The 24,031-nt window shown below is 42.8% G+C and overlaps 2 protein-coding genes and 1 pseudogene across 3 annotated transcripts; all 3 read left to right on the top strand.

Moving 5' to 3' along the window:
• The first annotated feature begins 976 nt into the window (after window positions 1–976).
• LOC143384154 (zinc finger protein 17-like) lies at window positions 977–5,405 on the top strand (annotated as a pseudogene). Its single transcript, XR_013154565.1, has 3 exons — window positions 977–988; window positions 3,370–3,496; window positions 4,722–5,405. The product of XR_013154565.1 is annotated as a zinc finger protein 17-like (transcript).
• Window positions 5,371–7,458, top strand: LOC143384551 (uncharacterized). The gene has a single exon (XM_076839692.2). It carries the CDS (start codon window positions 5,717–5,719, stop codon window positions 6,761–6,763), a length of 1,047 nt encoding a protein of 348 aa, XP_076695807.2. The 5' UTR covers window positions 5,371–5,716; the 3' UTR covers window positions 6,764–7,458.
• Window positions 7,459–9,540: 2,082 nt separating this feature from the next.
• LOC143384547 (uncharacterized) lies at window positions 9,541–21,991 on the top strand. The gene is made up of 5 exons (XM_076839689.2): window positions 9,541–9,660; window positions 13,822–13,989; window positions 14,111–14,149; window positions 16,210–16,336; window positions 17,737–21,991. The coding sequence occupies exons 2-5, from the start codon at window positions 13,972–13,974 to the stop codon at window positions 19,023–19,025; spliced, it is 1,473 nt and encodes a 490-aa protein (XP_076695804.2). The 5' UTR covers window positions 9,541–9,660; window positions 13,822–13,971; the 3' UTR covers window positions 19,026–21,991.
• Window positions 21,992–24,031: the final 2,040 nt, after the last annotated feature.

Raw genomic sequence — 24,031 nt, 5'->3', positions numbered from 1 at the left:
TCTTTAATGAGGAAGGTGAGGACTCAGACTTAGGAGGTACACTATGAGGGAGGCAGAAGAATCCCTGACTTCCCTTCAGAAAGGAGTAGATTGATTAATTGATTGATTGATTGGTGGTATTGAGGACTGAACCCAGGGCTTTTGCATAGGAGGCAAGCACTGTACCAACTGAGCTATATCCCCAGCCCAGGAGCACATCTGAAGTAAGAATTCTGTTTGTACAAAGAGAGTCCTGGATGAAGTACTGATGCCTGGAGTAGAGGTGTAAGTTGTTATAAACATGCTGCCCTCTGGGCTTCCTAGACCCCTAGGGTTGCTCTGTGAACAAGGGAAATATAAGTTGGGATAGTAGAACATTGGACCAGACCTGGACATACTTTCTGATCATCTACCCCAGTCCTGGGACCTCAGCAAACGTTCTTCAGAATATTAATGTAACAGAGTTGGTTGGTGAAGGGACCAATCACTGAGCTGCCTGCTCAGCATCTCCCAACAACTTAAGAATTTATAAAATATTTATTACACTAATTAACCAATATCCTACATGTGTATACATAGCTAGTCAGAAGTTAATGCAACCAACAGGTTATATTTAAGTACTTCATAATTGTTGGGATGTTCATTTACCTTTAAGTATTTGCTTACAATGAAAAGTGTTATATAGGGCTGGGGATGTGGCTCAAACGGTAGTGCTCACCTGGCATGCGTACGGCCCTGGTTCTATCCTCAGCACCACATACAAACAAAATGTTGTGTCCGCCGAAAACTAAAAAATAATAATAATAATAATAATAAAATAAAATTCTCTCTCTTTTAAAAAAAAGAAAAGTACTATATATTACATGTTTTCTTAATCCTAAAAAGTAGGGGAAATATCCAAATTTTCAAAATTCTTCCACTTCTTTTGCACTGAAAACACATAAACCTTTAATCTATAAACTGTAATTGCCAATGCAGTGTATTCTACTATGCCAACATGAACCTTATGGTGTGGAAACCATTTTTATCCCCATTTTACAGATAAGATCACTAAGGCTGAGGGGAGGTTCTGTCCTTGTCCAGAGTCAAAAAGGTACTAAGCTTAGCCTTAGGTCACTTTGCTCCAGGCAGGGCAGAACCACTAGTATCCATTTTCCATGGTCTGCCTCTTAGCCCTTTTAACTCACCTGGTTTCCTACAGACTATAGCTCTGTGTCCTGTACCCACCTCTCCCTAAATAGTCCCCTTCTCTGCCACTCTAGTTTTTAACGCTCAGGAGTCAGAAATTTTATTTAAGATAACCCAAGAACCTTGCCTGTTCCTGGTCAGGTTTCTATTCAGGTGAATGAAAACTGTGCCTTCCCTCCATTTATGTTGCTGGCATTCTTAGGGCCTGCACATGCCAGAAACTAGTAGTTTCTTTCAGGCCATCAGATCACTTTGAGGGAAAGTGGAATCAGCCACAAATGTGACTAGGCCTAGAGTGAGAATGTGGAGGTGAGTGCAGCTGACCTTTGATTAGAGATAGGTAGAGAGAGAAGGTTCCACTGCATGACCAGCACGCCGGCTTCATACTAGAGGTTCATAGCATAGAAGTTAACTAGCGAGATCAAAATAAACACACAAAACTCAATTTACCTTTTTCTTTGTTTTTTTAATTTTTTAAAATTATTAGTTGTTTAAAACATTACAAAGCTCTTGACATATCATATTTCATACATTTGATTCAGTGGATTATGAACTCCCATTTTTACCCCATATACATATTGCAGATTCACATCGGTCACACATCCACTTTTTTACTATCTTTTTCCTTGACCAGGTCTGAGATGGCTCTCCCTCTGGCTCCTGCCTCGAGCCACCCTGTGGGGCAGCAAGGCTTACTCAGGACCAGCAGGAGAGAGAGAGAGAGAGAGAGAGAGAGAGAGAGCACGCCAGGGAGTGGCCTTTTATTGGGGAACAAGAAATTCAGGGTAAAATTCCATCCAATGAAGGTCGAGGGGGACAGCATTCCAAGGTCAGGGTCAGTGATTGGTCTTAGGGTCAATGGTCAGTCACACCCCCACACGGATGGGCTCTCGCACCTAGAGTGGGGGGGATTAGTTCCGACACAGTTTAGCCAGAACGCCTCACACCCAATCAGGGAGGTGCCCAATCACGGGTGAGAATGGCTTCCCACAAAAGGTCATACTGTTAATGGGACAGCATGTGCAGTGTAAATCAGAGGACATCCCAGATCTGGTATTCAGTGGAGGTGAGGGAGAACTGTGAAGTTCTCATGTAGATTTGGTAATTGAATTTAAAGCAAGAAGCAGGGCAAAACTGGAGACGTTTAGAGCAGGGGTTGGGGCTGCTCCAAGCACTAGGGAAGCTTGACATTTCGGTTATTACATGTGCAGCTAGGATTTTTATTGCATCTGTCATGTGCCTCCTTGATTCCATGTACAGAGTGCTGTGTTGGGAGGTCACATATAAATGCCTGTGGTGCAGACTGAAAGAGTGGATGAAATGGGTGGAGGAACTGGAGATGTGAGGGAGGTGCCATCCAGAGTGATGTGCAGTCAGGATTGTGAACGGATGGCCCTCCAGGCACTTAAGGGAGAGAAATGAGCCTAAATTTGATTCTCTGGAAGACAAGAATGGAGGATCCCAAGGAGAGTGGCTGATATAGGAGGGTTAGGGCCCCACTTAGCAGGCTGTGATGAAGCTTTTCTTCCCTCTTTCACACCTCTTTGTCCTAATCAGTGGAAATGAGGGAAAAGCAGGCTGCAGGACCACCAGAACCTATTACTTCTTCCCCATTGGGGTGGGCTAGAGGCTTAGTAGGGAATGGTTATGTGGGTTGGAAAGGGGGAAGCCAGAAGATCCTGGAGAGGAAATGCATCATTGTTTGCACCCATAAAATCTTAATTTTGTGAATTTGAATGATAGCTAATGATATTGAAAGGAAATTTATTTCTTATATTTCCCCAGTGCTAAGGATGTGCCGTGCAACAAAGGCCAGAAGGGAAGCAGTAGATGTGGTCTATAGGCAGATGCAGGGTTGAGAGAAAGGGTGCATGAGAAGCTCCATGAGGGTCTTGGCAGGAAAGGCAAGGCAGGGCAGGGTGAAACGGTTTTAAGATTGTCTAATTTGACTAGTCTGGCAAGCTTTGGGGCATAGGGACTATCCCTGGTTATACGGTCCCAGGCATCAGGTTGATTTAGTGTAGGGAAATATTGATGTGTGGGCCAAGTAAGGAAGTGGTTCAAAATATGGACTGGATCCCAGTGGAACTGGAAACAAATTTGGCCGTTTGGCCCTACAATTAATAGATGCAGAACAAATATATACACATTTGAAAACACAGAACAGGAAGCTGCTCATAATTGATGTCATAATTTTGGCAGGTCCATGTGGTCTCTGAGGATGTGACCATATATTTCTCCCAGGAGGAGTGGGAACTCCTTAGTGAGGCTCAGAGGCACCTGCACCGTGACGTGATGCTGGAGAACTTTGCACATTTGTCCTCACCAGGTAAGTCCCTCAGCCAGTGCCTGAGGTGGGCGCTCGCCCCCCACCCCAACAAGAAAGAGCTGATCTTAAGTTCTGTCTTTGCCACACCAGGCCTTGGGTGCTATCTCCTTCCTTGGTTTCCTACCAGACTATTGTGGGAGCCAGAGGTTGGTTCTGTGCACTGTATCTACCTCTGCCCAAATAGTCTCCCCTGCTACTCTAGCTTTTAATGCTCAGAAGTCAGAAATGTTTTAAGAGAACCCAGCAACCTTGCCTGTTCCTGGTCAGGTTACTCTTCAGGTGTATGAAAATTGTGCCTTCCCTCCTTTCATGTTGCTGGCATGCTTAGGGCCTGCCAATGCCAAGAATTTCAGGCATTTACCTGGTCACTACTTGTGAGGATTAGAGAATCATTTCTGCAGGACTCTCCAATGGAAATTCTTATAATTTTAGATGGAGAATATTCTGGGTTGTATGCTCTAGGTATACGCTGGCTTTTCCCTTTTCCTCTTTCATCTAGAATTGGCCAAGGCCAGGCTTAGGTAGTTGCTCACCTTAAGCATGGGACAGTGCCTGGGTCCTGTCAGGGTGGAATGCAGGAGTTACTCCACAATGACAAGAGAAGTTCAAACATCATAGCCCTGGTGGGTAGGAGCTGGGAAGAAGATTGATGAGAACTGAACGCAGATCATACTTGTAGGCCACTTCAGTTTCATGCCCTTGCCTGTGACATGTGTTTCTACTTCTCCTCCCCATTTCATTTCCCCCCTTACTTATGGCCCCTAGTTCTTCACATCTCTGGCCTCCACCTCTTGCCAAATCTCTTCTTTTTAACTCTTTCTGGTTCTCTTAGCATTTGACTCAAGGTGTTTTGAGATCTTGTTCACCAGTCACTCTTACATAAGTCAGCTATATCCCTGGGTCTGGACACAACTTTCTATATACTGCTCACCAGTTATCGGTATCCATAGCCTCATTTAAGGCCATTTGAAGAGCAGTCGGTTGAGGGCTGACCCTCCTCCCTATTCTTTATCCCTCCTTGCATTTTTACCTATTGTAGGGCTCTCTGGTGGTGGGAATGTGCCAGGCCCAACTCTGTCCAGCAGGTCTTTCACTCTAGTTAGACTTCAGTGTCTAATTTATGTCAGTAATCCCCTGGACCAATTTGAGTATCAGAAATTTGCTATGGTTCTGCCTGTTTCAACTAAAGTGATCCTGCGTATTATTAGTATATCTACTCTTACAGGTTGTTGGCATGGAGCTGTAGATAAGGAGATTCCTTCTGAGCAAGGTGTATCTGTAGGAACATCCATTCAGAAGCCCTGTGAGACATGCAGCTCACTTTTGGAAGACATTTTGCATCTGACTGTGCACAGTGGAACACATCCTGAACATAAGTTGTTAAGTGTTTGGCAGAGCTTTACCAGCACCAAGAGCAGCTGCTTAGATCAAATCACTGTGGAAGAACCATGGAGTTCACATAGCAGAGGACCTTCACAAGCAGGGAGGATGGAAAAGACTTTACTGCCAATTTAGATCTTTTTTTCAGAAAAAAGCTCTTCACAGTGGTTAGCCACCTGGGGACACCCAGGACAAGGAGGCCTTTCAAAATGGACAAAATGATTATGGCTGCAGATTATGTTGGAAAGACTTTTGCCACCAACTTATGTTTTTTGCGCACCAAAAAATCCACACTGGGGAGAGGACTTATGAATGCAGTGAATGTGGAAAATTTTTTAGGTACAATTCCCGCCTTATTAAGCATTAGCAAAATCATACTAGAGAAAAGCCTTACAAGTGTAGTGAATGTGGGAAATCCTTCAATCTCAAATATAATGTTGTTGAGCACCAGAAAATTCACACTGGAGAAAGGCCTTATGAGTGCATTGAATGTGGGAAATCCTTCATTAGAAAGTCCCACCTTATTTAGCACCAGAAATTTCTTTTTTTTTTTTTTTGAGAATTTTTTAACATTTATTTTTTTAGTTCTCGGCGGACACAACATCTTTGTTTGTATGTGGTGCTGAGGATCGAACCTGGGCCGCATGCATGCCAGGCGAGCGCGCTACCACTTGAGCCACATCCCCAGCCCTAGAAATTTCTTTATAAAAAGATCTGACCTCATGGAGCACTAGAGAATTTCCAGGCCAAGGCCTTTTGAATGCAGTCAAAGTGGGAAGGCTTTCATTACACAGTCCTACCTTATTGGTGACCAGAAGATCCATACTGGAGAAAGGCCTTATGAGTGCAGTCAATGTGGGAATGTCTTTATGTTACATTCCACACTTATTAGACATCAGAAAGTTCACACTGGAGAAAAGCCTTATTGTTGTGGTGCATGTGGGAAATTCTTTATGTACAGCTCCACACTTACTATTCATCAGAGAATACACACCGGAGAGAGGCCTTTTGAGTGCAGTGAATGTGGAAAACTGTTTAGATACTACTCCATCCTCATTAGACATCAGGAAGTTCATATTGGAGAAAGGCCTTATGAATGCAACAAATGTGGAAATTCTTTATGGACAGCTCCACACTTATTATTCACCAGAGAGTTCACACAGTGAAAAACCTTACAAATGCAGTAAATGTGGTAAGTTCTTTAGATATTGCTTCACACTGAGTAGACATCAGAGGCTTCATTCTGGAGAAAGGCCTTATGAATGCAGTGAATGTGGGAAGATTTTTATGGACACTCCACACCAAATAGTCATCAGAGAGTTCACACTGGAGAAAGACCTTATGAATGTAGCAAGTGTGGAAAATTTTTTAGATATCACTCCACACTTGATACACATCAGAGAGTTCATAGTGGGCAAAGGCTTTATGAGTGTAGTGAATGTGGGAAATTCTTTAGCCACAACTCAAATCAAATTAGACACTGGAGAAATCACATTAGAGAAAAGCCTTATGAGTGCAACAAATGTGGGAAAGGTTTTAGCCAAAATTCCCACCTCATTTGGCACCAAAATGTTCACACTAGAGAAAGAAATTATGAGTGCAGCAAATGTGAGAAATACTTTACGAACAATTCCACAGTTGTTAGTCATCAGAGAGTTCACGCTGGAGAACATCCTTCTGAGTGCAATGAATGTGGGACAGTCTTTAGATATAACTCAAGCCTCATTAAACATACAAGAATTCACATCAGAGAAAGGCCTTATGAGTGCCGTGAATGTGGGAAAGTGTTTAACCAAAACTCCCACCTCATTCAGCTCCAAAACATTCACATCAGATAAAGAACTTACAAGTAAATGTAGAAAAACTTCAGACAGAAATATGCTCTGATTTATAATTGGGAACTATTTTTTTTTTAATTCTAAAATGCTAACAAAATTTATCATCATTACAATGTTAAAGTGTACAGTTCAGTAATTGTCCACATTGTGCAATGAATGTTCAGAAATCTTTTCATCTTACAAGATGAAAACTCTATGTCCTTTATTAACAACTTATTTTCCATTACACCCAGCCCCTGATACTCAGCACCCTGAACTTCATTAGTACTCTAAGGAAAATTGTTTTGAATCTTATTATTTTGTGCCTCATTTTACCCATCTTCAAAAGGATTAGAATATCCTTTTTAAAGCTGAATAAAATCCCATGTATAACACTTTATCTATACATAATGAGAATTGATTTGCATCCACTTCATGTATTTGCTATGGAGAATAATGACTCCCATGAGTATATAGATAAAGATTTGAGGTTTTGCTTTTTTAAAATTTACATATATATTTGAGGGTGCTGCTGGGAATCAAACCTAGGGCCTCACATGTGCCAGACATTCTACCACTGAGCCACGTTCCTTCCCCTCTGCTTTAAATTCTTTTTTTGGTGTATAGGCAGACGTGGAATTGCTGTTTCATAGGATATGAGACATGGTTTTCATAGCAGGTATACCATTTTGGAGTCTCATAAATAGTACAAGTGTTCTAATTTTTCACACCACAATTCTTTCTCTTTTTAAATAGTTATTTAAATGGGTGTGAGGTATTTCATTGTCATTTTGATTTGCATTTCCCTAATCATTACTGATGAACATTTTTTATCTACCTCTTGCTCAATGTTCTTTAGAGAAATGTATATTCAATTCTTTTAATCCTCGTTTCTCTTCCCTCACTTTCTCAATGTTGGGGATGAAATCCAGAGTCTCACACATGCCAGACAAGCACTTTGCCACAGATCCACATTCCCTAGCTCCTTGTTGTTCATTCTTTTGCATGTGAGTATCTGGCTTTTGAACACTTTCTTCAAAAGACTCCTTTCCCAAATTAGTCCTTTCTGCACTCTCATCACATATCTGCATAAACATGAAGGTTTATTACTGTGCTTTTCATTTTGTTGTTGTGTCAGCTTCTCATTACTGTAATACATAACAGTAAAATCAATTTAGGAAGTTTGCCAGGCATAGTGGTGCATGTCTGCAATCCCAGCCACTTGGGAGGCTGAGGCGAGAGGATTACAAGTTCAAAGCCAGCCTCAACAACTTAGTGAGGCCCTGTCTCTAAATAAAAAAGGGCTGGGGATGTGGCTCAGTGGTGAAGCATTCCTGGGCAGTGCTCACTCCATCTTTCTCAACTTGGAGTGTTGCCCTGTGGGGAGCCACAAAGAATGCCCACACTCTTCCAGTCCTGATGCCGCAGATTCTGACCAACCACTGCATTTGCTCTGGTTTGGGCGGCGTCTAGCTTGGATAGTAGGAGGGTCTTCTTTGTGGGATGTGCCCCCAGGGTTGAGTTACACTCACCTGTCCCTTGTATCCCTCCCCTTCTTCCCTTTTCTGGATAGAACTTTCTAAGAATAAGAGTCCCCCCCCCAATAAAAGCTCATTTCCCAACGTGTTTCTCTCCTCCCCGCTTTCTCTCTCCCTGTCTCCTTTCTCTTGCTCTCCCTCTTGGGGAGCCTGAAGCTAGTATAGGGGTACACTGTGTCTGTGTCTTACTTGGAGCCCTTGCAGTTCACAGGCGTGATCTTAAGTTCAGCTACCCACGCAGGTCCGGGGCAGCACTGTCCAATTCATAAATCCTTCTTTATGCAAATAAACAATATATTTTTTTAAATTGGGGAATGAACTCAGGGGGCTTTACCACTCTGATACATACTCTTTATTCTTCGAGAGAGGGCCTGGGTTAGTTGCTAAGCTGCCTCCCACTTGCAATCCTCTTCCCTCAGCCTGTGAGCGCCATGTTCTCGTGTGTTCCGCGGTGCCAGCTCCTGGCGACCCAAGGTTCGGTGCGTCCTTCCTTAATGTGCCGGGTTGTATAGTAGTCCTGGACAAAACTGGCAGGTAAGCCTCACATCCTGGAAAAACAGTGATAACTGAACATGCCTCAGGATACGGAGTGAGAGGAGAAAAATCTCGGTCCGTCGGGGTCGCTCCCAGGGGGACACACTCACTGGCAGAGCCGCTGTCTGTCCCTCCAAGTCCCTTTCTCCTTCGGGTCAAGGCCTGTTTGGTTTTCACTCTCGGGATACCAGCCCACAGCGAACCCTGCTCCGTCAGCAAAGCCCGAGGACACGGCTTCCCAGGACCCGACCGTGGCCAGTGCCAAAGCCCAAAGGTCTGGGGAGGGACCCTGGCCAGAGCCCGTGGCGCCGCGAGAACCGTGTGACCCCGACCCCGCTGCGCGAGACCGTCCGTGGCCTGGGGCCGACGGGGCCGGGGAGAGGGCGTTTCCGCCAGGTGGAGCCTCCTGGGCGGGACTTCCGGCGTCCTCCGGGTCCTAACGCGCGCTGGCTGGACCACCGCGCCGGCCCAGGAGGGGCCGCAGAGTCCGATGGCGGCGGCCGCGCCGCGGGGCCCGACCCGGCTCAGGCGGCCCCGGAGGTCGGCGGTTCGCGCGCCCGTGCCCGCCCGTGGCCGCCGGTCCCGCCTGGCCGCCTCTGATCCCGCGGGGTCGTCGCGAGTTGGAAACGCGCGGGAGGGACCGCGGCCGCCCCAGCGGTCCCCAGGCGGCGGCGGCTGCCGGCTTTTACGGTGTCCCCTAAACTCTCTGCTCGGTTGGTCTGCACCCGCGTCCCGGGGCGCGTCTGTGCGTGTCCTTGGATGAATCAGATGTCGTTGCGTGTCCGCCGAAGGCCTGTGGCTGTTGTCCCTCCGGGCGCCACGCGCGGTGTCGGCGCCGTCCCCAGCCCCGGCCGCGTGGCCGAGCTGCGGAGCCGACCCCTGGGCGCCGTCCACGGTAGGATCCTTTCCCACGGTAGTCAAAGGCTTAACGTGGGTTCCCCGGAGTTTTCCAGAATTTCACAAATGAAGACGCCATTAGTGGTTTGTGACTTTTTTGCTTAATTCTACAGCTTTAGAAATCTTGGGCGATGTAAACCCTCAGCAGATTTTTCCAATCCCATGAGATTTTTAAAAAATTTACATTTTGCTGATTACCGTTAAGTTAAAATTTACATTTTAAAAGAAGAGTACTGTTGGCATCCGTGATTAGAGTACGTGCAGACAAGCTTTGCACTTTTTGAGTTCAGATTTTTCTCTCACTGATTTGTGGGATTATTTACTAAGTTCAAGCATTTACTTGTACATTGACATTTATAGTTTCAAACTGTGTAACCTCCGATTTCAATTGTTATGGTTTAGTATGATAGAAACAACCCTGAACTTTAGTCAGATTTATTATATATATATGTCTTTATATAACACAAGTACCTTGTATCTTTGGTCTAAGAAATCTGCTCTACACATGTTACAAATGTATTCTCTTCTATTAACTTTTAAATGGTATAATTTTTATCTTCCCAATTAAGTTTTATCTGGCCAAAATGACTTTTTGCATATTCTGTAGAACATGTGGTAAGTTTATATTTTGGGTAGTCCGTTGCCATAGAACAATTTACTTAAAAGCTACCTTTTAATGCTCTTTACCAACACTATGGTCAAAGATCAAGATCAACCTTGTGCTTCTTTGTGAGCTCTGTATTCTGTTCAACCTACTTTTTATGTCACAGTGTCAACATCACACTTTTTTTTCTTAGTAGCTTTGTAGTATTATTGTCTCTTTACAGAAATTACTCTAACCTTGCTTGTTAAAATGACTTTGTCTGTTCTCTGTTACATAGTGCCTTTTTAGAAATGGTTTCTTGAATTCTAAAGCACTTGGGATTTTCTACTTTTACTAGCTGCTCTCAAGAACTGTTTAGCAATAGTTCATAGTTTTTATTGCAGCATTACTAAGCATACCAGACTAAAATCTAACACTGTCAGTATGTGAGTATTTTATTTTTTACGTGATAATAAACCATGTTTTTTGCCCCTACTTGCCATACTTATTCCACACCTTACTGACTTGATAACTCTTTTTTTGTTGTTATTTTGTTTTTGATGATGCTGGGGATTGAACCCAGGGCCTTGTACATGCAGGGTAAGCACTCTACCAACTGAGGTATACCCAGCCCTCTTTCTTTGAATATGTCCTCCAAGACATTACAGACAATAGTTTTGCAGCCTCCGTTTTGACATGCTTTTTGTCCTTCGTGTTATTTTTCTTTAGTAACTTACTTAGTTTTGCCTTTTTTCCATGTTTAAAGATGCTGTTTGTGGTCTTGCTTCTTATTATTAGATATATGTTGTTCAGGTTTATTTATTTATTTATTTATGTTTTTTAAAAAATATTTATTTATTTTTAGTTTTTGGTGGACACAACATCTTTATTTTATTTTATGTGGTGCTGAGGATCGAACCCAGCGCCCTGCGCATGCCAGGCAAGCACGTTACCACTTGAGCCACGTCCCCAGCCCCCAGGTTTATTTATTTAATCTCTGTTTATATTATATATATTAGCTCTGTTTGGTTTTTGAGGGGGAAGTGCTGGGGATCAAACACAGACCCTTGCACATGCTACGTAAGCACTGTAGCACTGAGCTGTGTCCCACATTGAGGTGTGTTTATTGCACGGGTGTTATGGGGATAGACGTAGATCCTTTATATTTTTCTCATACAATTTAATGTGTGTTTTTTATAGAAATTATTATAGTTTAACATTTCCACTTTTTTGTTCTTATTTGTACTATGTTACTAATTTTATTTTTTTAGCTTTTGAATAGAACTATTATTTTGGGGGGTTCATTTTCAACACACTTATATTATATAAATTTACAGTGTATGCACATTCAACAGAGTTTTCATTTTTTAAGTGTACTCTTCTAACATTCTTAAATCATCTCTGATGTCATGACAAATCAAGATATTTTGCTAAAATACTTGTTTTTAAAGCGCAGAAATTAATCATTGTAAGGACAAAAAGTAATAAAGTTTCAAACACCAATAGAATGCTTAGAATTGAAAAGATATTTTGTTCTCATAGCAGGATTATGTTTTTTATTTTCTATCTTTTTGCATAGCAAGGATCAAACTAAGATGAGGTCCTAGCTTCCTTTCTTTTAAGTTTAAACCTTAAACTGTTGGAGGCTAAGTATATTTCCTTTGACTCTGACCACAACTCCTTTAATAAAATTTAGGTTTGACAGTAATAAATATTTGAGAAGATAAGGGGGGAAATATTTTTATACTTTTGGTGGGATTTTAAGTTAGTACAACCATTACAGAAATCCTTGTGGATTTTCCTCAAAAGTCAAGGAATCGAACCACTTTATAACCTAGCTATATAAGTCCTTGGCATTTATCCTAAAGAATCAAAAGTCATCATGCTATAGTGATACATGCACACCATGTGTATAGCAACACAATTCACAATAGTCAAGTTATGGAAGATCAGATGTTCATCATTGGATGGATAAAGAAAATATACAGACACACACACACACACACACACACACACGCACGTATATGCACATTCATACATACAATGGTGTTTTATCCAGCCATAAAGAAGAATGAAATTAATGTCATTTGCAGGTAAATAAATGGAACTTGAGAGCATTATATTAAGTGAAACTAACCTAACTCAGGAAGTTGAGAGTTGTAGGTTTTCTCTCTTATGTGAAGGCTGGAGAGGGCAAATGAAAAGAAAGGTGGATGGCTCTGTCTTATGGTAATCAAAGGGAAAACAGTAGAGGAGAGGAAAGGGACCGGTGGGGAGAGTGTAGGGAGGAAGGAACTATCGGCAGCTTTGACTAGGTTAGCTTTCTGTCGTTGTCGTTGTCATTGTTGCTGAAATACATGAAAAGGACAACTTAGAGAAGGAAGTTTATCTTGGCTCACAGTTTCAGAGGTTCAGTCCATGGTGGACTGGCTCCGTTGCCCTGGGCCAAGATGAGGCAGAACACCATGGTGGTATAGAATGGCAGAGGGGAGCTGCTCATGGTGGCCAGGAGACAGAGTGGAAGGGGATTCACAGGAGATGGACACTTCCAGAGCATGCACCCATTGACCTGCCCTTCCAGCCATACCCCACCTGCCTAGTTACCACCCAGTTAGTCCACTTAAACCAGAATGGACTGATTAGGATCCAGTTCTCATAATCTAATCATTTCAACCTCCTACATTAATAGTTTTTGGATGACACCTCATATTCAAACCATGACATTGACCAAATCACATTGTTAAATTGTGTGTACATATGAATGTGTAATAGTAAGTCCCACCATTATGTATAATTATAATATACCAATAAAAAATATGGGAAGAATATTAGTTTGAATGCAGTCAGTAAATGGTTCGGAACTACCACAGCAGGGAAAAACATCTACAGAATTAAAGGTATAAAGTATCATTCACAAAAACAAAGTGAATGAATTTTAAATAATCTCTCCATATATTTTTGGAAAAATCTGACTGTCAAAAATATGAATAGGAGCCCAGCACAGTGGTGCATGGCTGTAATCTCAGTGAATCAGATGGCTGAGACAGGAGGATCTCAAGGTCAATACCAACTTAGACTCTTTCTCAAAATAAAAAATAAAAAGGGCTGGGGAATGTACCTCAGTGGTAAAGTGCTCTGAGATTAGATCCTCAGTGTGTGTGTGTGTGTGTGTGTGTGTATGAATTGATATTAAAAAATATTTTTGAATTCTCTCATTTAGTGCTATACTAGTTTAAATTTATCAGAATTTAGTTAGCCAGATTTGTGATTTGGTCTGTGAACTAGGTAAAGTGGAATTTTCATTAATTGTTATAATTTTTATATAAAATAATATATGATAAAACCAAAGTAAGTATAAAATGGAAGTACACCAAGTCACATAACTGTCTAGCTATAAATACTGACTATTAACTATGAGCTAAAGGAAGAGGAGAATATATTATTGACACAGGAAGAGATGGAATACGATGCAGGTGTCAGAAATAGACTTGCACATTTAAGTACTTAATTTTGATATATGTAGGCCTAAAACCACTGAATCGTGTTGAGTAATCTGTGCCACTGCTTCTCCTCCAGCAGCCTCCCTTGCTCTTTTGGCTTACTGGGCTCCAGGCACACTGGTGTTGTGGGTGTTCTCAAACACAGCCCCAGGAGGGGGACCTTGGACGTGTTTTTGCCATTCCCAAGGACTTTCCTCAAGATACCCACAGGACACGTGCAGGATTCATGACTTCTTCTCCCCTCGTGCGTACCTTATCTTCCCCTTCAGCATTTGTTTTCACCTAGGATGTTAAATGTTATACTATCTCCTTTATTATCTCTGCCCTGCTGTAATTACAGTGACATGGCCGTGCTCTCCCCACAGGTTCTTCTTGCGGCAGAGGCGTGTATGAACCCTGCACTGGTGAGTGACATTGTCTTCAAACTCTGTTGTCACTCTCACCCCTGGTGTCTGGGGCTGGTCGAGAAACCTTAAGCCTAGGTTTCTAAGGCAAGGTTAGAAGTTACGTGGAAAGGCTTCCATTTGGGGCAATCATTGGAGTGAGGTATGAAAGGTTACTTTAGGTGCAGAGATCAGCAGGTACAAATGCCTGGAGATAAGACTGAGATTGGAGTGTTCTGGGACTTGTAGATGGGGACAGAGGCCAGGGGTTCAGAGTTAGGCCTGCAGTGGTGTCCTGTGACGTTGCGTCACTGACTTGAGAATGGTGGCAGCCATGGAGTTTTTGGAGTAGAGAAGATCTGATTCAGGTCCTAATGTGCGTCCCTTGGTTGCATAGTACAGAATGCAGTCAGGGAGAGGAACAAAAAGAGACCGTGAAGGGTGCCACTTACATTGTCCGGATCTTACTGGTTATGGCAGACGAGAGTGGTAGATGTGGAGATGGAAGACATTTTTGGCTTCTGGATTTATTTTTATAATAGGGCTGACCAGATTTTGAAATGGGGAGCATGACAGGCTGATGAGTCATGGAGGTGTCCTGGAAGAATGAAATTGTTATCAACTGAAATGGGAAAGCCAGTGAGTGGTACAAGTGTTCTTCAGTGAGAATACTAGGAGTCAGGGTTTGGTTGTGTCTCAGATGTTTTAGAGAATCCCAGAGAGGAGAGATGAGTGGATAGCTGGATCTGTCTTGAGTTCTGTGGAAAGCTTCAGAATAGACTGATCCGTTGTATGACATTTGGGATGTGGACCAAATTGGAACTCTAGGTCCATTATAGGAGGGGTCTATTTTTTCAAGTCATTGTGATATTGCTGTTAGGGGACAATGAAGAAGAGGGTGGTAGCTGTTGAGTCTCTTGCTTGGGCAACTGGAGGAGGGATCACAAATACAAGGAAGATTGGTTGTCATCAGCAGGAAAGGGGAAGGAGAAGGTCCAGCAGGTGTCAGTGTTTTCATGGGCAAGTGGATATGAGGTGGATGAGGAGGCAAGCAGTAGTCGAGGTAAGTAGTGAAGTTGATCTGGTGCTTTTTTCATGCTTCCTTGACTCACCAGTTTTTTTTTTTAATTTTTTAAAAATATTTATTTCTTAGATTTCGGTGGACACAACATCTTTGTTTGTATGTGGTGCTGAGGATCGAACCCGGGCCGCGCGCATGGCAGGCGAGTGCGCTACCGCTTGAGCCACATCTCCAGCCCACACCAGTTTTTTTTTTTTTGTTTTTGTTTTTGTTTTGTTTTTGGTGCTTTTTGGTGGGGCTTGAATTATCACAATGTCAGATTAGTTGACCTAAGTCTTGGTGTTAGTGAGTATAAGTATTCAATGAGTGAGGGGTGGACAGACATTGTAACTGGCAAACAGACATAATGTATAAGAGAACAGTTAAGAATGTCAGGGGTATTTAGATCTGCATGTGATTTTGAATGACTAAAGTCACACCAGTTGGGGAAGCTTTCCAAGTAGGACTGGAGGCTGCCATTGGAGTTCTGGGGCTTAGTAGGGTCCTGTTACCTTTGCCAAGCACTTTCTGGGTGTTGTATGCATGACAGCATATAAAGAGGCCAGAGAGAAATGCCAATTTTGTGATCTAGTTGGTGGTAGTAGAGATCAGCTAAATGTGGGAGATATGATTTAATGAGCGATATACTCAGGGGATGAGTGTGAACTAATTTTCTCAAGGCTCTGGAAGTAGGACCTTAAGAAAGAAGGATGAGATCAAGTTTGGTAATGTCTGGGAAGCTTGGTCCTGGGTACTCTCAGGCTGATAGTTTGACAGGAGAGGTTTGAAGGCTCTGCATACCAGGCCCAGAGCTTAGATCGCACGTGTTTGCCCACTTTTGTGTTGCTTAAGGTTGGACCCATGATCAATGAAACATGAAATGAAAACGGGTGTATTGCCCTTTAGTTGGGAGATGATGAGGGTTATGAGCAGGGATTTATTGTGGGTTAGGGTGGGTACATGTTTATGGGATTCCAGGGAGATAATCTGCTTAGAGACACCACTCTTTTCATCATTACAGGGCTCTGTGACCTTTGAGGATGTGGTTGTATCCTTTTCCCAGGAGGAATGGAGATTCCTTGATGAGGCTCAGAGAATACTGTATCGTGATGTGATGCTGGAAGTGTTTGCACTTGTTGCCTCACTGGGTAAGGCCCTCATCTTCACCTTAAGCATCCTGAGCTGGTTTCTGCCCTTCCTCTTTTTTCCAGAGGCAGCTCTGTTCTTCTCATACATGGACAATGGGCACAGCTTCAGTTTCTGGTTCCCTTTTATAGGTGCTACAGGTGTCAAGGCTGGGCTGTGTATACTGCTTCCTTTTACAAGAATCCCCAACCTCAGCTGCCCTGATGCCTTCTCAGGGAAGATTTGTGGGTCAGGAGACTTGGATTTAGTCCAGTGGATCCTATCTGCCTTAGCCTCTCCCTGCTAGAATCACACTCTGCACCATTCCACCTCTGTGCTTCAGGTTCTCCCCACTTCTAAGTGATATTTTGGGGGGTCTGACTGTATCAGGAATTGTAAAGACCCAACATAGTCACATTAGTGGGGACCAGTAGGCTTTTTCTGCAGAATGCCTCTTCATTATGTAATACTAATTTTCTTTCCTAAGGTTGTTCTGCAACTGGTTGCCCTCAGCGAGTGCTGAACTTTTACCTGTTCTGTCTTTTCCTTAGGACTTGCGTCTTCTGGGTCCCATGTCATTGTCCAACTGGAGCTGGGAGGAGAACCCTGGGTACATGACAGAGTAGACATGACTCCAGGCATAGCAAGAGGGCCTCAAAGTAGGCCTGGCCCTGGTGATTAGCATCAGGGGAAAGATGTGATACCAATAGCTGTGTTCAGATTATCACAGGAACATGTTTTGTGCCAGATACTTTTTTGGTGTCAAGGCCAGGGGCTGTATACCTCATTTTGTCTCTTCTCATTTCTGATATTTTTCCACCTATCATTTCTACTCTTAACTTTTGATCAGAATTATCTCTCATCTCTCCCTCTTCTACTGCCTAGGCTTCTATCTCTCCTCTTCCTGTCTACTGCTTTCTATGCTATGCTCTCCAGTATTAGCCTCCTCTTAATGTGTCATGAGGTTTGCTCATATCCTTAAAATAGTCTTGATACTAGTTACTCGGGTACAATAGGATTTTCCTGGGCCTGAACACCCTCTTCCACAAAGCATGCATCTATCACCAGCCAGCCAAGAGCCTGGTGAAAGCTCTTTCCAGAGGAGTAGGCTGTGGACTTTGCCTCCCTTCCTTGTACTGTAGCCCACCCTTGTGTTTCTGCTCTGTGACATTTACAGGCCCAGTACTGTGGAGCAGCCCATCACTGAGCCTAAACCTTGTACTGTAGCCCATCCTTGTGTTTCTGCTCTGTGACATTTATAGGCCCAGTACTGTAGAGTAGCCCATCACTGAGCCTAAACCCAGCTGCCTCATTCTTACAAAAACCCCATGGATTCGTTCCTTGGAATATTGGACACATTTGTGATGTTGCTGCCCCTTCTTATCGATGTTAATGTGTATTTCACTAGTATTTCTGTTTATAGGTTGTTGGCATGGAGTTGGGAATGAGGAGGCATCTTCTCAACAAAGTGTTTCTGTAGAAGTGTCACAAATAAATACCACAAAGGCAGATCTGTCCACCCAGAAGCCCCATCCCTGGGAGATATGTGGCCTAGACTCAGAAGGTGATGTGCATCTGGCCGAGTGCCTAGGGACCAACTCTGGGAAGGAACCCTGTGGGGCATGTGGAAAATGTCACCCACCCCAGAAGCAGCACAGTGAAGAGGAACTCTTCAGAAGAGATGAGAACAGGGTCTCCTGTATGAGGAGTTGCAGTATCCACGAGTCAAAGAAGTGTTTCATTTCCTTGGAGGCCAAGAAGGACTTCTCAGACAGCTTGAACCATCTCCAGCTTCAGGTCACTCAAAGCAGAGGGAGGCAACAAAAGAATATTGAGCATATGGAAGCTTTTCACAATGGACAGAAATGCTATAAGTGCAGTGAATGTGGGAAAGCCTTCTGCCAAAAATACAGACTTGCTCAGCACCAGAGAGTGCACACTGGAGAAAGGCCTTATGAGTGCCATGAATGTGGGAAGGCCTTCAGCTACAAACACATACTTGTTCAGCACCAGAGAATTCATACTGGAGAAAGGCCTTATGAGTGCCATGAATGTGGGAAAGCCTTCAGCAACAAACCAATGCTTGTTCGGCACCAGCGAATTCATACTGGAGAAAGGCCTTATGAATGTAGTGAATGTGGGAAATTTTTTAGCCAAAGCTCCAGCCTTAGTGAACATCAGAGAATCCATACTGGCTCAAGGCCTTATAAATGCAACGAATGTGGAAAATTCTTTACCTCCAATTCCTATCTAATTAAACACCAGAGAGTTCACACAGGAACAAGGCCTTATGAATGCAGTGAATGTGGGAAAGTCTTTAACCAAAGCCCCAGCCTCATTAAACATCAAAGAGTTCATACTGGATCAAGACCTTGTAAGTGCTTCGAATGTGGGAAATGTTTTAGTCAAAGCTTTGGCCTAACACAGCACCAGAGAGTTCACATGGGAGAAAGACCATATGAGTGCAGTGAATGTGGAGAATTCTTCAGTCAAAACAGCCAACTTACTCGGCACCACAAAGTTCACAACCACGAAATGCCTTATGAGTGCAGTAAATGTGGAATAGTCTTCAGTCAATGGTCTGCTATAATTGAGCATGAGAATTATCGCAGCCCAGATAGTTCTTATGAGTGCAGTGAATGTGGGAAAGGCTTCAGCCAAAGATCTAACCTTATTCAACACCAGAAAGTTCATACTAAAGAAAGGCCCTAGAATGAGATGGAGATAGCAGGGAATGTGCTATCTCCATATTTATTGCATCAACACATTGGAAAGCCTCAGTAACGGAGTCATCAGCAGGAAGTGAACACCATGCATCTGAACATTCATGGTGTGGACATTTCTTATGAGTACCAGGCTCAGGCAGCTTTTATTTATTTTATTTTGTTTTCTGAGTACTTTCACACTGAATTTCTACAGTAGAAGCCATCATCTCAATGGTGTTTACTAGTCACTTCAGTGTGTTCAGACTTCTTTGCTGTTTCCCTCTCCAGAGGAATCATAAGTAGCCTGGACCTTTGTTTATTGTCATTCTACCCAACTAGGATATGGCCCTAACCAGCTTTGACCAACAAAACCCAGTTTCTCTTCTGCTGGTGCCAAGTCTTTCCTTCTTTGGCCACATTATGAGACACCTATGATCTTTACGATGGATTTTTCTAGCCTTCAGGTCATCAGTCTGGGAACTACATGCATGTGTGAGAGTAAAAATTTAATGTTTTAAGCCGCATTCTTTCTCCCTTCTATTTTTAAAAAAATTGTCAGTGCTGGGAATTAAATGCAAAAGCCCTCTACCACTGAGCTACATCCCTAGCCCTTTTTATTTTGCTTTGAGATAGGATCTTGCTATTCTGCTGAGGCTGGCCTTGAACTTAGAATCCTCCTCCTTTAGCCCAATCATGGCGTTATAGGCATGTACCCCTACACCTGACTAAGCCATATTTCATCTCAAAAGTTTCTGTTCACTGGCTGAGATGGCTTGAGAACAGAATTGGGCTTTTCTAGCATGAAAGGATAAACATTTTTGTGGGTGTCCCAGACTTTGTGTATCCCAGAGGGAATAGTATGGCAGAGTATCATTTTAACTCCATCTTTGGTCTTACTTGCTTTGTTGTCAGGCCTCCAGAGATAGACTGTAGGACCTTATGTGACTAACCTTGTGATCCGATTGTCAGGACTTTTTGAAGGTGTGGCAGTCACCAGAGATGGGGACAGTTATGGGGACCATGTGTCCTTTGTGGGGAAGTATAAATTGGTTTCTTTTTCTCATGTGAGGTTATACAATGTCCATTACTGTTGACTGAAACTGTTCTCTGGGGCCTGTAAAAGAATCGTGCTTTAGCAGCCGGAATTGGGGAGTTTGTGTTACTGATGTTTGCACTACAAGAATCAGATGAGAACCATGTTTTGTTATAGAAACATTGATTATGAGTGATGGTAAACCGGAGTTGATGTGCCCATTTGAAGACTGTGTCTTGAAATGTTTGGGGGACTATGGCTATTTAAGATGAGGGGTTTACAGAAATCTCACAACCTATAGAGCCTTCTCCTGTGGTAAATCACCTCCAAGACCTTAAAACTTTATTCCTGAGAAGAATGTTTTTGTTCACACAGGGCTTTGAGCCATGCCAGATAGTTTATGTTAGTAATGTGTTTTATGATAGGACCTTAGGTCTCCTGATACTAATCTGATGTCTGTAGGGGCCAAGTAATTAAGGGGAGCTGCACAAGTGTCCCTCGTCTAGGTGACAAAACAACAACAAAAAGTTTGGACCTCTGTGCCTGGTGGTGCACATCTGTAATCCCAGTGGCTCAGGAGGCTGAGGCAGGAGGATTGTGAGTACAAAGCCAGCGGGGTTGGAGATGTGGCCCCAGGTTTAATCCTTCATAGAAAAATAAAAAGTGGAACAAGGCTTGGGTGAGTTTCCCTGGTTGGCAGTAATTCTTGTGTGTTGTCAAACGTTATTGCTGGAGATTTAAGTACTGTTTGCGTGACTCCACTGGAGGGGGGAGTTTGATACTTGTCCTCGCTCTCTAGATTCTGCCCTGTGCACCTCTTTACTTTATTTTCCTTTAACTTTAGGTACCAGGTCTGGAACCCAAAGCCTCATGCATGCTGTGGATGTGCTCTACTAATGAGTTAACTCGCCCCCCCAGCTCTTTGTTGATTTAAATTTCTCCTCTTTGTAATATATTCACTAATAGCTTTAACCAGTTCCTTGAGTCTTTCTATTGAATTATGAATTTGAGGTGACTTTGGGGATTCAACACACATTTACATTTTTTTAATTATTAGGTATATATGACAACAGAATGCAGTTTGATCTGTTGTACACAGATGAAGCACAGCTTTTCATCTCTCTGGTTGTACTTGATGTAGAGTCACCATACGTGCAGTCATACGTGAACCTAGGGTCATAGGGTCATGATGTCCATCAGAGGGGGAGGATGGGGGCAGGAAAGGTGGTGGACTGAGATGACCATCATAGCCCTTTTTCTTTTTTAAAAAAATTTATTCTAACCAGTTACACATGACGCAGAAAGCTCTTCGATTCATTGTATACAGATGGAGAAAAAATTTTCACTTCTCTGGTTGTACATGAAGTAGAGTCACACCATTCATGCAGTCATACGTGTACCTAGGGTCATGAAGTCGGTCTCATTCCACCATCTTTCCTACCCCAGTGCCCTCTCTCCCCCTCCCCTTGATTGGTGGAACAGTAAATGAAAACATTAAAATATTAGCAAAATATTCAAAGTTCTAGAGTCTGCCTTTCTAGAAAATTGAAATTGAACATGCTCATGGTTGCTTTAAAAATTCTCATTTGATTTTTATCATCTGAAATGCAATTATTATGTAAATTCTTTTCATATGTTTACATAAGCTCTCTATAAACTGTCTTGAAATGCCAATCATGTCCACTTTTGTACTGAGATCAGGCTTCAAATCTTGCTCCATTTCAACCAAACTATAGCGTTCTGTTCCTAGCTCTCAAAGGTTCATTTCCATCTCACAATGCAAAGTGTGTTTAGAACATCCCGAAGTCTTCACTGTTTCTGTGATCTATTTTTGATGTTATATTTTGTTTATTAGGTAAGATCGTGGTTTCCTGAAAGTTCTTAATTCTTCTTGGCATATGATGGCATTTGTACATTAAATATTTATTCCAGTCTTTCAATCTCTCTTGCCTATGTTCATCCTTCCAGAGTGGGGTATTTATATGTTCTTTGAGCTTGTGGTATTGCCGCTATTTCAGCGTTACACTGTGCCCCAAGTCCAGCTTTGCCACAAGCCCAAGGTTCTTGTGTGGTCATTGTTTCAACACTATTTCAGCATGCCAAGTATAAGTTGTCACAGCTGCAGGTAATGCCTTCAGGATGAAGGGGGGTCATGTGTGGTGAGTGAAACGTGTGCCTGGGGCTAAGCTATGTCCAGATGCTTCATCCACAATCCCTGGCCTGGGGGCCAGCACTAGATTCTGCCCACTGCTGCACCTATCTGTAGTGGCTCTAGGCCCTTAACATTTTGTGCCTCCCTCCCTCCCTCTTCCCACCAAGTAAACAAAACAAAACAAAACAAAACCCCCAAACTACTGCCCTCCTCCTCCTGATCCCTTCCGTAGATTATTGGCCATCTTAGAACTTCCTCGCTGGGCTTGGTGGCACAAGTCTGTGATCCCATTTCAGTTTTCCATGGTGGCAACTTTTGAGTTAGATGTAAGAATACATTTCAATAGCCACAATTTTACCACTATTTGCTTTGCAGTATTTGTTTCTTAATTGCAAAACTTCAAAAAAATTTGAATTATTTTCTGTGGTACTGGGGATAGAACTCAGAAATACTCTGCCATTATGACATATTCCAACCCCATTTATTATCTATCTATTTATTTATTTATTTAGAGAGAGGTATTGCTGAGCTGTGGGGCCCAGCCTCAAACTTGGGATCCTCCTGCCTCAACTCCCAAGTCTACATCCCCATCCCTTTTTTATATTTTATTTATAGAGACAGGGTCTCACTGAGTTGCTTAGTGCCTCACCGTTGCTGAGGGTGGCTTTGAACTTGTGATACTCCTGCCTCAGCCTCTCGAGCTGCTGGGATTATAGGCATGAACCACTGTGCCTGGTAATACTTTTTTGTTTGTGGTAGTGGGGACTGACCCCAAGGGTGTTCTCCTGAAATCCCCAGACCTTTGTTTGTATTTGTTGACACAGGGTCTTGCTAAATTGCTGAGACAAGCCTTGAACTTGCAATCCTCCTGCCTTGGCCTCCTGGGTATCCATGATTATAGGTGTGAACTACCACACCTCGCTAGGCCTAAGTCCTTTTTAGATATGAATTTCTATCGAGATATTCTTGGTACTGTAACAGAGTCTTATTTGAATGATCTTATTCCAGAAAGCATTATTGGAGTATTATCTCCAAACTTGACATAAGATTGAGAAGTTGATGAGCATGCATATATCAAATGTGAGTTTGCAACTCCATGGCACCATCAGTACATATATATATCATGAATACACACACACACACCCACAGGTATTGAATCCAGAAGTGTTGAACCATTGAGTATACCCCCAACCCTTTTTATATTTAATTTTGAGACTGGGTTTTGCCAAGTTTCTGAGACAGGCGTCAAATTTGGGATGTTCCTGCCTCAGCCTCCTGAGCTGCAGGGATTACAGGTGTATTCTACCGAGCAAGGCCAAAGCATCATATGTTTCTTATTCAGAGTGTAGGTGAGGCTTTATCTTTGAACATTCTAGTCTCCTGAAAGAAAATATCACCCTGATGCTGCTTATTCTCCAAAATTGTCCACCTGTCTTTTTTGGGGGATGTGGGGAAGCCAACTTTGATTTATACAGATTAAGAAAATGGACTTAGCCTTAAGGTGTTGGTCAATGTTTGAATACATTTTGTGTAAAAGAAACATTTGTAACATTTTTCTTCTATTATAAAATGTAATTCCTTGCTGGGCTTGGTGGCACAAGTCTGGGATCCCAGCGGCTCAGGCAGCTGAGGCAGGAGGATCACAAGTTTGAGGCCAGCCTCAGCAACTTAGACCTTTTCTCAAAAATGGCTGCAATGTAGCTCAGTGGAAGAGCACACCGGGATAAACCCCCAGTTCTGCAAATACGTATATAAATCCTGGGTACTGGCTACAGTACGATTCCTACCTCCAAAGGAGTTAAGCAAGACAGACATTCCTTATACTAAC

This window comes from Callospermophilus lateralis, chromosome 18, assembly GCF_048772815.1.
Source record: "Callospermophilus lateralis isolate mCalLat2 chromosome 18, mCalLat2.hap1, whole genome shotgun sequence".
NCBI classification, from domain to species: domain Eukaryota; kingdom Metazoa; phylum Chordata; class Mammalia; order Rodentia; family Sciuridae; genus Callospermophilus; species Callospermophilus lateralis.
The sequence above is the reverse complement of the archived record's forward strand: the minus strand, read 5'-3'. Positions and strand labels throughout refer to the sequence as shown.

What these genes read in the sequence shown, in the direction of transcription:
- LOC143384551 (XM_076839692.2), top strand. Translation starts at nt 5,717, where the DNA reads ATGAGTGCAGTCAATGTGGGAATGTCTTTATGTTACATTCCACACTTA.
- LOC143384547 (XM_076839689.2), top strand. An exon ending in CGTGTATGAACCCTGCACTG is followed by an intron (nt 14,150 to 16,209) that starts GTGAGTGACATT and finishes TCATCATTACAG; the next exon opens with GGCTCTGTGACCTTTGAGGA. An exon ending in TGCACTTGTTGCCTCACTGG is followed by an intron (nt 16,337 to 17,736) that starts GTAAGGCCCTCA and finishes TTCTGTTTATAG; the next exon opens with GTTGTTGGCATGGAGTTGGG.